Source organism: Nesoenas mayeri (assembly GCF_963082525.1).
Source record: "Nesoenas mayeri genome assembly, chromosome: W".
Taxonomy (NCBI): Eukaryota; Metazoa; Chordata; class Aves; order Columbiformes; family Columbidae; genus Nesoenas; species Nesoenas mayeri.
This window is the reverse complement of record NC_137553.1, coordinates 7,868,115-7,883,140: the sequence shown is the minus strand read 5'-3', so window position 1 is coordinate 7,883,140 and position 15,026 is coordinate 7,868,115. Positions and strand designations below refer to the sequence as shown.

The 15,026-nt window shown below is 39.3% G+C and overlaps 1 protein-coding gene across 3 annotated transcripts in view; it reads right to left on the bottom strand.

Annotated features, from left to right (window-relative positions):
* Positions 1-15,026, bottom strand: part of LOC308051363 (polycomb group RING finger protein 3-like) — a 90,397-nt gene that overhangs the window by 29,578 nt on the left and 45,793 nt on the right. For all 3 annotated transcript variants that reach the window (XM_080361744.1, XM_080361743.1, XM_080361745.1), the window contains 6 exons: positions 11,317-11,413; positions 8,652-8,707; positions 7,827-7,937; positions 6,989-7,077; positions 5,410-5,547; positions 817-897 (listed from right to left, as the gene is read on the bottom strand). In XM_080361744.1, coding sequence (XP_080217870.1) covers positions 817-897; positions 5,410-5,547; positions 6,989-7,077; positions 7,827-7,937; positions 8,652-8,707; positions 11,317-11,413 — 572 coding nt within the window. The remainder of the gene's footprint in view (positions 1-816; positions 898-5,409; positions 5,548-6,988; positions 7,078-7,826; positions 7,938-8,651; positions 8,708-11,316; positions 11,414-15,026) is intronic.

Sequence of the window (15,026 nt, the reverse complement as noted above, 5' to 3'; positions counted from 1 at the left end):
AGCTTGTGTTGTGTTGCATGTCCATTATGAACACTAACCCCTCTTCAAAGTTATCACTCCCAAATGGCACACACCCTGATACTCTGGATGTGACTTGTATCCTAGATCTTCAACTTGATATTTCATCATACTTACAGTAATTTTATTTGGGTGGCCATAAATAACCAGTGATAAATTATACTCAGTATGAATCCCCCATCATTTACTCTTCAGCTCTACGTTTTTTTGTATGGGGTTTTGGTTTTGTTTTGTTTAGATAAACTAACATCAGTAACCCAGAGACCCACTCAGTTGCTTTCCTCAGCCTTGTTTATGCCTACTAAACATTGCTACAAGCATCTTGAACTGAAGTGGGGAGCACCTCCTTTAATGAGTATATTCAGTCTCTCTCTTCCAAATTACAGAATACGAATGTATTGAATATTTGTCTCTTCTGCACTGTAACCAGTTTAACAATCTACACACAGTAATATTAGTTGTATCTGACTGACATGGCTGAGAAAAATGTCATTCTCAACGCCTTCAGCCTCCTTTACCTTATATATTTTTAATTACTATTAAATTGACATCTGCCATCAATGTCCCCTTTTCCTTAGTGGAACATTTTACATTTTCCCCTATTTTTCTCTTTTGAGTTAAGAAAAATATATATTTTTTAGAAATAGTTTATTACACATTTTAAAATAAATATTTTAACAATTTTGAAGTTATTGCAGTATAGGCCTGCATGATGTATGCTTTATGAACTTTGTTCTTTAGTCAGCTAATGATTTACATGGAACATGAAAATTTTGATGAAAAGCAGTTGTGTCATACCTTAAATCTCCATCTAGTAACAACTACAAACTTGAGTGTATGGTCCTTGCCAAGAATCTCTTCGTTGCATAATATATCCAGCTGATGTAAAAAGAAGAAATAATTAATTTATTGAGACACAGAACATGGCTTTGAAACAATACATTTCAGATAACTCCCAATAAAAAGATCAAAGAAACAGAACTCAATTCTCATGTAAAGACAGCTTTGTCCTTTGACATGCTATGAAAATTGTTTACACAGTACTCAGCAAGTAACTTTCTACTTTGAAAATACATTTATAAAAGGCTATTCCCTACTTATAGATCAGTGTTAAGGACTTTTTTTGCAGACACTTTATACTTGGTTTTATTTTTCTATGTCGGCTTTGAAAGAACTTGATCATGCACATGACTTTAGCCTATTTGACTGCAAGGCGATGTACTGAAAGGGTAAGTCACCATGAAAGTGGCATATGCTAATGGTACTTTACCAGAACCTGAGAAAGCTAAGAATATGCATGCAGTCCACTAACATGGCTTAGCTGACAGACAATAACTCAAATCAGGATTTGTCTATAGCATTCAACCAAGTGTTTGCATCCTTAGGGCCTTCTTCCTCAAAAAATATTTTTTACTGGACATACCAATACACTGTTTCCACAAAAATGCCATGTGCCCTTAAAGGGAGAGGGAGGACTCCTGAAACACAAGTACTGTTGAATGAACATTCATACATTTCATTAAGGGTCAAGTAGGTTGTAAAACCAGAGATTGCTGCAGTGGAATAGTAAGTTTAAACACAAAAGAAAAATGTGTAATTACTAAGAAAGCAATTCAGGTTTCTGAAAGGTGTTAGGAATTTTAACACAGATGCTAGATGGGCCAACTACAGGTGACATACAGCTGGATCTACTACTCACCAAAAAGGAAGAACTTTCTGGGGAGATGAAAATCAATGGCAGCCTTGGTTGTAGCAACCATGAAATAGTGAAGTTCAAGATCCTGAAGGGAGCGAGGAAATCAAGTAGCGGAGTACAGATCCTGGGCTTCAGTAGAGCAGAAATTTGCTTTTTCAGGAAGCTGGTAAGTGGGATCCCATGAGAGGTAGCTCTGAAGGGCAAAGGAGCTCAAGAGATCACAAATCTTTAAGGATGTCCTCCAAGCACAAGAACAGTCCATCCCAATACTCAGAAAAATGAGTAGATGTATCAGGAGGCCAGCTTGCCTAAAGGGAGCTCATGAGAAAAAGGACATATACAGGAGATGGAAGTGAGGGCAGGCTACAAAGGAAGAATATAGAAACACTGCCCAGATATACAGGGATGATTTGGGGAAAGCCAAAGCTCAGCTGGAGCTGAAACTGGCAAGGGACATCAAGGGCGACAAGAAAAACTTTTCCTGCTACATTATCAATTAAAGTATAAACAAGGAAAATATGAGCCCACTGCTGCATAGAGTGGGAAATTTAGTGATAGTGTCTGCAGATAAGGTTGAGGTACTCAATGCCTTCTTTGTGTTGGTGTTCATCAACAAGGTCTCCCATGCCTTTTTGTGCCTAGAGACAGGGTTCAAGGAGGAGACAAACTGTCAGTAGCAAAAGAGGTCTGAGTCAGGGATCTATTAAGAAATCTCAACCCACACTAGTCCATGGGACCAGATGAGATGCATCCAAGGGTGCCACAAGAGTTTGCTGATGTCATTGCAAGGCCACACTGTCATCACTGAAAAGTCACAGAGATCAGGGAAGGTACTCGGTGACTGGAAAAACATTGTACCAATCTTCAAAAAGGGCAAGAAGAACTATCTAGGGAAGGCCAGTCAGTCTCACTTTGTGATCCCTGGGAAAGTCATGAAGTGAGTCCTCTTGGAAGCCATTTCTAGGCACATAAAGGCAAAGGTAAATCCATGACGGCTATTCCCAATCACCAAGGGAAAAAAATCATGCTTGACCAACCTGATTGCCTTCTTTAATGAAATTACTAGATCCATGGATGAGGAGACAACAGTGGATGTTGTCAACCTTGACTTAAGCAAGGCTTTCAGCACCATCTTTCACAGCATCCTTGTATCCAAATTGGGACATTATGATCTGGATGGGTGGACTACCTGATGGGTGAAGACCCAGGTCGATTGTCAGGCTCAGAGGGCAGTGGTTAATAGTTAATACTCTACACAGAGGCCAGTGACATGCGGAGAATTGCAGGGGTCTATCCTGGGACCTGTGCTGTTGAAAGTCTTTTTATCAGTGACCTGGAGGAGGACACAGTATCCACTTCATCAAGCTTGTGGATGACATCAAACTGGAGGAGTGTAGCTGACACACTTGAGGACAGGACTGCCATTCAGAGGGACCTAGACAGGCTAGAAGGATGGGCTGATGAGAATCTCATGAAATTCAACAAGAATAACAGCAAAGTAATGAGATGTTACAAGCTGGGTAGCAGCTCTGCTGAAAAGAACCGGGGGGTCCTGGTTGAAAGCAAGTTGAACATGAATCAGCAGTGTGCTCTGGCAATGATGAAACCTAACAGGATACTGGGGTGTATCAACAGAAGCACAGCCAGTAAACTGAAGGAAGTCAATGGAACAATGTTCAAGTGGAAACCGGTAACGAGTGGTTTCCTTCAAGGTTCCGTACTGGGACCAATACCCTCAGCAAGTTTGCAGATGACACCAAGCTGAGCAGTGCAGTTGATTCACTAGAGGGATGGGATGCCATCCAGAGGGAACTTGACAGGCTTGAGGAGTGGGCTCATGAAGTTCAACAAGGTCAAATGCAAGGTCCTGCATCTGGGTCGGAGGATCAATACAGACTGGCAGATGAATGGCTTGAGAGCAGTCCTGCAGAGAAGGACTTGGGGGTATTGGTGGACGAAAGACTGGACATGAGACTGGATGGCAACAAAAATTATCATAGGGCTGAACACCTCTCCTATGAAGAAAGGCTGAGAGAGTTGGGGTTGTTCAGCCTGGAGAAGAGATGGTTCTGGAAAGACCTTATTGTGGCCTTTCAATATATAAAGGGGGCTTATAAGAAAGATGGAGAAAGACATTTTGCCAGGGCCTGTAGTGACAGGACAAGAGGCAATAGTTTTAAACTGAAAAGAGGCTAGGTTAAGATTGGATGTAAGGAAGAAATTCTTAACTATGAGGATGGTGAGACACTGGAACAGGTTGCCCAGAGAAGTTGTGGATGCCCTGTCCCTGGAAGTGTTCAAGGTCAGGTTGGATGGGGCTTTGAGCAACCTGATCTAGTGGAAGATGTCTCTGCCCATGGCAGGGAGTTTGGACTAAATGATCTTTGAAGGTCCCTTCCAATCTTCCATTTTATGATTCTATGATTTTAAGTGATTATTCCCATTTACTCAGCACTCATTAGACCACATCTGGAATGCTGCATTCAGTTTTGGCCCCTCCAGTACAAGAAAAAAGTTGATTAACTTGAGCAAGTTCAGTGGAGGATCACCAAGATGGTCAGCGTGCTTGAACACAGACCCTATAAGGAGAGGCTGAGGGAACTAGGCCTATTTATCTTTGAGAAGAGAAGGCTTAAAGGGGACATAGTTAGGGCCTTCCAATACCTGAGAGAAGCCTATAAAGAAGACAGAGCTAGGCTCTTTACTGAGGTGCATGGTGGGAGAATGAGACAATGGTGATCAGTGGAAACAGAGTAAGTTCTGACAGGATATAAGGAGGAAAAAAAAAAATCTCTGCAAGGATAATTAAGCACTAGAATAAGCTGTCCAAAGAGGTCATGGAATCACCATCCTTGGAAGTTTTCCAGAGATGGAAGTTTGAGAGTTAAGCTGGATAGAGGGGGACTATGACTAATATCAACAAAGAGAGAACAGAGGCTATGTTTTCACATGCCTGCCATTATGTGTTCTGGTTTTAGAATCTGAAATAACACAACTTGCAGAGGATAGAAAAACCCCTTTCTTCCCTTACCCTCCACCATTATTTCTTCCCACGAACAGTTCAATTATGTACTCCCTGCAGGGAAGGTGGCACCAGCTGATACTGCACAAGGCTGAGTTTCACTCAGAGTAGAGAAGCAGAAGAAAGTATATGCACTGCTTTCCATTAAATCGGTCTTTCAGTAGTGTCCAAGTGTTATAATCCATTCTCTGCATTAAGTGAAAAATTTCTGCTAGGGCAGCATATCCCTTCATTTAAGGCCACCAAACAAAGCATCTTGCAGGAGTCAGTTTTAACACAGGTGGAAAACACATAACCAAGCCTTTTGATATGTTTTAAAACTGATCATGAAACAACACACTGAGCTACACTGCCAAATCTGTATAAAGCCAAGAACCACTAAGAGCTACATCTCCATTGTATTAGAGGGGGAGAAAAAAAGGGAAGATAACTAGCATCCTTAAATTAAAAGGGGGGGAGGTAAATTTGGAAAAAAAACTATTTGTCTGCATTCAGCTCCTCAACCTAAAAAGCCATTTTCTGTTCCTTTACATTAGGAAATAGAGTGAGCTCCAGTTTTGTTTTACTTTGTTTTTTTTTTTTTTTTTAATCTGTTTGGAAGGAACAACACTATTTTGAAAATAATCCATAAGATTTTCATTTGCAAAATAATTTTTAAACATTAAAACATTACCTCATTAAAAGAAGAAAGGTTAAGTTTTTTAGCAATGAACTTCTTTAGATGCAAGACTGTTGCTTGTGCTGAGCAGCGGATCCATTTTCGTTTCAATCCACGTAATTTGCTGCTATTGCATTCCAAGCAGATGCTTACCTTCAGGGAAAAGCAAACACAGGGCTAGTTGACAGAATTTCCTGCAGTTCCCATTATGTATTTCACATGCAGCTTTTATTAGGTCAAAAAAAAGGTGAAAATGTTGAATCCCAGTATTGTTTAAAGTGAAATGCATGTCGTGTCATTAAAAAAAAGATTGTCTAGTATTTTGTCAGCTTACTGTTAAGCACCATTCAACTCAAAAAGGATCTGGACAAAAGTTTAAGGCAGAACTTTAGAGCTGCCTTGTTCCAGAGCTTTATTTTAAACTGCAAAGGTCACTACTAGTTTAGAAGAAGCCTAGGTCAAGGCCAAAGCAAGATATCATTATAAAAACCTGTCAGGACTCTGAGGTAATTTCCCTCCCCCCTGGAAGTTCGGTTAGTGTGTGTGGATATATTCAAATATCCATGGATTAATGCGCACAAGTATGTGTGTGTTTATAGATTTGTATATAAGCTTTTAATCATATACCTGTGTGTGTCTATATGTAAGTGATTTAACTTTCTCTTTTGTAAGTAGTGTGACCCTTGACATCATCAAATCTGTAATCAAGTTGCTGTTTTAATTATAAGAAATCCCATTGAATTGTTTTAAAATAATTTTGAATTGTTTTAAATCATTTTGTTAATCAGCTGTTATCAATTTTAACGACTGTTTCTAATCTAACCTCTGAATCCAGTAACACAATTTAATATTTAAGGCATGTTTTAAAAGAATATTTTGAACTTTAAAATTTACTGATGCAGATGATGTAACAAATTTTTGAAGTTCAAAAGATTATATGGGAAAAATGGCCTTTTGATCTCTGTGTTTCAGTTCCCTCTTCTCAATCATCTATTTTCTTTATCTAGTCTAAGCTCTTTAGTTTAAGATTTATTCTGTACACTTAATTTATCTAGTAGAAAGCACAACCCATCTGAATATTATCACTGCACAATCATTAAATGGAAAATTAATCCAAATTTAATTCACTTTGGACACAGCAGGGAAACATAAAGGCAATGAGTTGTATATTCCAATAGCAAGTTTCATACTCAAACAGGTTTTGTGTTTAAAACTTGAAACTAAATGCTAAGTTAAAAAAGACTTTTCATTCTAATTATTGAAACATATTCAGTCCTGATGCACTGGAGTGGCATGGGAGTAGACTCTCAGATAATGGTCCCAAATGACTTGAAATCTAGTTGAGATGAAAGCCAACACAGAGTTTAGCCAATATTCAGGAAACTCAGAAATATTTATAACTATCAAACCTTGATGAAATTCTCAAAACCAAATTTCTCCACAGCTACCTAAATAAAAATGATGAAGCTCAAGTTTACACAAAAGCATGGGAGAACACTATATCTTGTCTCTGTCAGAGAGAAAAGTTTATAAAAGAAAAATAATAATTTAAAGTGGAAATACAAAATAAAACTAAGGTCAGAAGTACGCCTACCTGTTCATCACTTCGATGATAGTCATTATCTTCTTCTGTTTTTTCTTCAGAAGTTTCTTTGTTTGAATTTTCATCTGTTTTAGTTTCACCTTTCAGAAGAAAGCAGAGCATTACAGTAATTAAATTACGCATATCGGATGACAGGTAATCCTGAAACAAAGTCAAGACTATAAGAGCAACTGTGGAGTTCTTTTGTTTGGGTTTGTTTTTGTAAGAGCATGATCAGCTTCTCTTCTAACGAGGAAAAAAGTTGGAAAGCAGTTTTATTCTTGGTAGTAGAGATGTGGACACTAATCCAAAGGTTCCTAGAAAATCAGTTCAAGACACCTTGCTACAAGTTTCATTCACTATTCTGTAAAACTGATATATGCTCTCCTCACAGTCACAAATTTGAGAATTCCTTTGCCCTTGGATAAATACACACACACACATACATTTTAAGTATAACCACCACAGCATTTCTATCACAAAATTACACTTAACAACAGCAGTTTCTGAAGTTAATGTAATTCAGGACTGGGATAAAAAGTAACCTTTTCTTATTATAGAGTTATCGCATATTATAGATACTACTGAAGATCTTCACCAGGAACACAATACAGCCAGATAAAAGAACACATTCTATAAACAAGTGTGATGCAAAACAATGCTACAGTTAGATGGTGAGTTCTTGTATATAGTACAATATATAAGCACAAGAAAGACTGGTACAATATTATACAACAGTTATGAGTGCTAATAAATATTATCTAGACACCTACCTCTGACAGATCCTTTCAGCAGCTTAATGGCAGCCTGCGCCCCCATCCCAAGACAAAATAAACATAAGACCATTTACCATTGTGATGTGAAGCTAGATGTTGCTTTGCAGAGCATGTCTCCCCTTTGATGTCCCCTGGTACTTCCATACCCAGTTTGTGATAGAATTCCCTCTGCTTTTTCATTTCCGCTGTTTAAAATTGTAAATATTAGTTATGTAATAATGTTCTTGCACAATATCAAGGTATTCCAAACCCCTCCTCTGTTCTGTAAAAGAAGCTTGTCAGGCAGGAAGTGGTATTAGCACTTTTTGCTACTTCTCTACCCTTGCTGCCATAATCAAGTTACCCTGGATCTTATTCTTGAGAGGCAGAATACTACCAAGTCATTTGCAGAGCTATTATGACACCATTCTGTTATTACATATAAAATAAGTTTTAAATACCATACCATACTTTGTGTTTTTCCCCTTCAATATTTCTGTCAAAATATTGATTTTTAATTTTTATCCATATTTCTGATTTTCAATATCCTAGAAACAATTTTTAAATACTCTCTTTACCCAAATTTGCTTATAAATGTCCGATAATGTCCTCACTTGACACTTTAATTGGACTGAAATATTCTACTTAAATAAAAGTAGAAACACATAACTGAAAAATAATACTGAACAATTACTATAAAGCATTCTTTTAGTTCATTATCAAAGTAAATTATAAGAACACAAATGCAAAGGTACCTGTTAGCAAATGATTTAAGTACATCTTAGGAGAAGAAAAGTTAACTGAAACTAAAACTTATGCTACTTTTCATCCCTCCATGAACACTTCCTCTTTTCATTAATGTAAAGGAATTATGTGTCAATCTAACATTCAGTAAAAAAAGGTCATACCAGAAAACTTACCTTCTTGGAGGCCTGGCACAAGTTTGTAAACAATATCTTGCATTGTTCTATCATGACTAGCAGGGAAATAACAAGAAAAATTGAAGGTTTAAATTAGTCATCTTGATTCAAAACATTTCTCTTTAAAAGATTCAGTATTAAATCAACTCTACAAATCTCTAAATGTTATAAGAAATAAAAATATTTATCCTGGATAACTGAAATATCAAACATGAGATAACAGTAATAAGAAAGGAATGCAGATAAGGTTCAGGCTAAGACAAGAACTGACAAAAGGTAAACTGACAAAAGTTTAACAGAAATGCTAGGAAGGATGCTATAAATGATGGTCTTTACGATACAAAGGATGGCATCCTGTGACAGATGTATATACCTGCATGTGCATTAGTAACAGAACTCTCAAAATTCCTTGACAATTTTGACAAAAGCATTTTTTTAAATTTTCTGTTTGCAGACACTAGACACTTTTCTGTTTCTAGAAACTAGACTGTTTCTTATCCCTTTTAATTAATCTCTCATGTTTCTAGGTTGTTTAGTTATTCATACTGGGATTTATAAAAACATGAGGAAAAAAAGAAAAAAACAAGAGAACAAAGGAAAGAAAATTTGTGTTTGCTCTTATAATCCAGCATTTTACCTAAGAGCAACATCATGTAGCTCAGAATCCCATCTAGCTAAAAAGGGTGGACAGACATAAGGAAGGAAATTATGGGGAAGCAGGACTGGTTAAGATTCTAAACACATGTTTTCAACTGAAGTTTAACCACAAGCTGCTATTTCCTGGATTACTCTAAAACAAGTCATTGCCTGAAAGGACCAGAACATTACCCTGACTTCCAAACTATAAATAAAATCCAATACAAGCTAAATTGTCAGCCTCAGCTGCTACCAGGGCTTTAACCCCAGAAGAGTTTACAATACCAAACTCCAGCTTTTGACTCTCAGGTTAGGATTTTTAAATGTCACAGATTACAGGAACATCTCCAAAAACATTTCAATCTAAATGAATTATTTTAGCCATCAGTATGAGAGCAGAGATGAGAATTTAACAGCATTCTTAATGATGAAACATGTGTTTGTTTTACCTATTCCCCAGATGAATTAAATCACAGATTCTTATAACTAAGGCATAATACAAAGTTCCTCACTATTAATTCTTTATTGAAGAAACCACAGACTTCTAAAAGCAGGTTGGACAAAGGCTATCTGTTTTAATCTTTAAGGGGCAGTATTTTGTAACTAGCTCAAGGAAAATACTTATCTAGGAGGGCATCTTCATTTTTTGAAGGAGTAGAGCAAAGAACCCAGACTGAAGAAGGGGATCAGTTTTTAAAAAGACATAATAATGTGCATTCAGTGTCCACAAACAACTATCAAATCCACTTCTAACTACTCAATTTGAGGTTATAATCCCAGGCCTCTCTTAGCATTGAAAACAGGTTTCTGAACCAATACACGGATTTATTCCTGTAGCTTTACAGAGGACAACCATGTTGTCTTAAGTGCCATTTGTTTCTTCTTGCCTACTGGCATGGATTTATCATTACTGTTTTGTTATATTTCAAAATACACTCCAGTACAGTCTCTACATCATTCTCAGAAGGTATAAGAAAAACCTATCTTATTTCTGACTCCTGAAGACTCAGTTTTGAACAATTCAGAAAGTTTTTTATAGGACATGCACATTTCTCAGTGAAAGTGGAAAAATAATGAAATTAATTTTCTATAGCCACTTCTTCAAAAGCTGCACTAGAACTGAGATGTGCACATTCGAAGCAGTGTCACAAACAAAAAGAAACTTTGTATGGAGGTAGACAAGAGTCTACACAACATGCAGAAGCTATTATGAACATAGTCTCAACATTTATATCAATGAAAGTTGCTATGGTACAAATCTCTAGTGAAGATACAGCCAAGTCAGGTGGTATAAACATTTCACTGATACCTTTGAAATTTTTAAAATTAGAGGAAATTGTTGAAGAAAAAGAAAGGTAATGTACAAATACACATAAAATACACTGAAAAATAAGGAAATTATGATATAATACCCCATTCATTTTAGGTCACACAGTAAGGGAGCCCTGTATGGGAATGGAAAGAAGTAGGCACAACTCTTTCACACATTTTTCCATTCAAGATGTTGAAGCCACTGCTCTAACTTTTCTCCTACCAACTTTCTCATTTGCACCTATGAACTAAACAGTTCTTTGAAAGACTAAATCAACAATAATGCTGTGTATTTGCAAAGTCTTTGAATATACACTCTCAGTCGCTGAAAAACCACTGTTCAACTGCCAGTCATTGTTCTGAAGATTTAATAGAAGTGTAATTCATGTAGATGTCCCATATGTCCAACCTCTATGATCCAGGCATACAAAACAAGAAGCAATTAAATCTCATTAAACTTCACTCAGAAATTAAACAATAAAGTCTATTGTGTTTGTCTGACTCAAGAGAAAAATATTTACTTCATAAGAACTACAAATTCACAGCAGAATTCAATACCTTACCTCTTTTATATAAATCTTCTAATGAGGCTTCTTTATATATATTTAAAATACTGATAAGCAAAAAAAAATGTAGAGAGAAATTGTGCTGTATTTGAAAAGTTTGTACAGACCACAGAGTAACTAGTTGTGCTTTTTCTTTCATACTGCACACTTACCCAATATACTGTAATGGATGGCTCTGGTGTATAACAATCCGACATGTTGGACAGGTGTTATTTTCCTCCAAATATTTCACCAAGCAGCTTCTACAGACTAATAACAAGAACATAAATAATTAAAAAGAAATAAAACAAGATGTAGTTTGAAGAAACTTGTGAGGTAGCCAGGGATATCTGAATGCTTTTCTGACATCCTTGGGCTGTGCCTGTGGAGGGACCAGCTGCCAGGCAAAAGGTCTTGCGAGAGGAGAGGGCAAGAGTTGGGTGGTGCTGGCAGTCCCCATGGTCGGTTCAAACCCCAGGAAGATGCATTAACCAGCCCCTAGGGAGTGCTAGTGACCAAGAGTGTGGCACTGGTTGGGAGTGCTGTCAGCAGTTTTCATAAAAAGGGCAATGCACTGTCAGTTGTTGGACTGATGCCTGTTCTGCTCACCTGTAGGCTTAGGCTACAGCCCTGATGGTCACCCCAACTAACTGGTGGCTGTGCAAGCCTACCCAGAAACTTAAGGTCTCCAGGGAATTAGAATCAGAAGGATGACATCTTTCAAAAGAATTACCATTCTATAAGTAAGTGGGCCATTTTTCTTCTGAGAACTATAAGGAGACTGTGACCTGCTGAGAGAAAATGGTGTCCACACACTGCAACTGCAAGGTTGAGGCTGAAACCCAAACAAAAGCACTACATCCTACCTATGCTGATGTCTCCACCCAAACAGACCTCCCAAAGAACTGAAATAGCTGTCCAGACCTCAGGTTGCATGGAGCTGCAGCACCTGGAAGTCCCCCTTAACACCTGAAGGCAGTGACAAATGTCATAGCTGCAAGTGTGCCCAGCTAGAACTCCTCAAACAAGTAGCTATGTTACAAGAGGAGCTCAACAGGCAGCACAGTATCCAGGAATGTGAGTGAGAGATTGATAGGCGGTATTGTGTGCTGTCCCAGGCTGAGTGACAGTCCAGCCTTAAGGTTGTGCAAGGGGAAGGTGAGCCTGAATCCAGCCTTGAGCTGACAGAAGAAACTCACAAAATGAAGGAGACTGGACTCGTCTCTTCTTGTGGCAGAAGGAAGAACCTTCCCCTAAAGTGTCCCTGCATAACAGAGACAACACTCTGGGTTTGAAGAACAAACAACACATGAGTAATGGACAAGAAAAAGCCAACCAAAGTTGATCCAACCACCCAACCACATTAGAACCAGTGCCACTAGAAAAGTACATTAAATATTAGTATTATAATTGAAGACTCCTTACTGAGATGCACCAAAGCACCCATTTGCCATCCAGACAATTTCTCTAGAGAAGTTTGCTGCCTACCAGGAGCTCACATCCATTATGTCACTGAGAAGCTTCCCAGCCTGATGAATCCTACAGATTATCATCTGCTCCTACTATTCCACATAGGGTCCAATGATACTGTGACAAGGAAACTTAGAACCATCAAAAGAGACTATATGTAACTCAGAGCAATGTTAAAAGGATCTGGAACACAGGTGTGTTCTCTATCCTCCCAGTCAGAAGAAGGGGTTCAGGAAAGAGGAGAATAACTGAACAGGTGAATGCCTGGCTGTGTACTGGCTGGTGCCATACTCAAGGTTTTGGCTTCTATGACCATAGATGTATCTTTGAGAAGCTGGGTCTATTAGGAGCTCAAGACATTCACCTGACCAAGTGGGGCAAGAGGGTCTTCACCAACAAGCTGGCCAGACTTACAAGGAGAGCTTTAAACGAGATTTAGTGGTGGAGGGGGATAGAGTTTTGAGCACCAGACAGGAGCCAGGGGTTGCTGGTGTATTAGGAACCAACAGGGAAATATCTGTGAAATGCCTCAAAGGAATTAGGGCATGTTCCTCTGAAAAGGTGACAAGGTAGGTAGCCTAACTGAAGTGCATCTATACCAATGCACACAGCATGGGTAACAAAGAGGAGGAGTTGAAAGCCACTGTGCAACTAGAAAGTTATGATCTAATCACTGACGCTGAAACATGGTGGGATGAATCACATGACTGGAGTGCTGTAATTGATGACTACAAACTGTTCAGAAGGGACAGGCAAGAAAAAAAAGTCTGACTGTACAGAGCTGTATTTGAAAAATAGCATAGAACAGGCTAAGAGCTTATAGGTAAAAATTAGGGGCCAAGCCAACAAAGGACATCTTGTGGTTGGTGTTTACTACAGGCTGCCCAAACAAGGGGAGCCTGTTGATGAAGCATTCTTACTTCAACTACAGGAATCCTCATGCTCACTGCCCCTGATCCTGTTGAGGGACTTCAATCACCCTAACATATGCTGGAAAAGCAGCACAGGAAGGTATAAACAGTCCAGAAGACTCCTGGAGTACGTTGAGGATAATTTCTTAATCCCCTGATAGAAAGCCCAACCAGAGGAGAAGGGTTACTGAACCTCTTGCTCACCAACACAGATGAACTAATCAGAGAGGTCAAGACTGATAGCAGCCTGGGCTGCAGTGATTATGCCCTGGTGAGATTCACAATCCTGAGGGATATGAGCCAGGTGAAGAATCTTAGCAATGGTAATCTCTCTTCCCACATCTCTCAAACCTCTAAACTTCAAGGCATGGACTGGGGAAATGAAGAATTTCCCTTCATAGGAGAAGATCAGGTTTGAGACCACCTGAGGAACCTGAACATACGCTAGTCTGTGGAACTCGACGAGATGCACCCTGGGGTCCTGAGGGAATTGACTGATGTAGTTGCCAAGGCACTCTCCATCATATTTGAAAAGTCATGGCAGTCAGGTGAAGACCCCAGTGACTGGAAAAAGGGAAATATCACACCCATTTTTAAAAAGGGGAAAAATGAGAACCCTGGGAACTACTGACCAGTCAGCCTCACCTCTGTGCCTGGTAAAATAATGGAATAGATCCTCCTGGAAGACATGTTGAAACGTATAGAAGGCAGGGAGGTGATTAGAGACAACCAACATGGCTTCAGCAAGGGCAAATCATGCCTGACTAATATAGTGGCCTTCTACAATAGAGGGACTGCATCAGTGGACATCATCTACCTGGAATTCTGTAAGGCCTTTGATGTGGTCCCCTACAACATTCTTGCCTCAAAACTGGAGAGATATTGGTTTGATGGATGGACTGTTAGATTGTGGCAGTTGCACATCCCCCTGACAGATCCGAGATCCAGAGCCTTCAATAGGACAGTTGATGGCTCTTTAGCACCTTTTGTGCCCCACTGTGCCTGTCCCCATGTACACACCTAGGATGGTGCTGACAGTCACATCCTCCCCATCCCCATACCTGGGGGCAGGGCGACTTCACCTCCACCCAGCTGGGGGGGCAGGAGGGGTGGGAACCTCAGTTGATTGACAAGGTCCTCAACAAAGGAGGTGCCCAGAAATGCTGAGAAGCTTCTGGACCATAACGTAAGTGACCACAGCCAGATCTGACCAGGCTATAAAATGGGGTCCCCACCGAAGACCCCGTTTGAGTGGTCTTCTTGGAGCAGCGGGTCTGTGAACTGGAGCCCTCCCCTTAGACTGGGACACCATCTAAGGAAACTTCCTGGGATTGAGAGCACCTCACCTCTTCCTGTGGTGAGTGGTTATTTTCCTCTGCTGGATATATCCTTGAGTGAGTCCTTGCCTAACCCAGGCAAGCAACTGTTTCTTCTGGGTACCCTTGAGTGAAAGAGTCCTCTAGTTTTGTTTCTTGTGAGTATATGCATTCACACTGTGGATC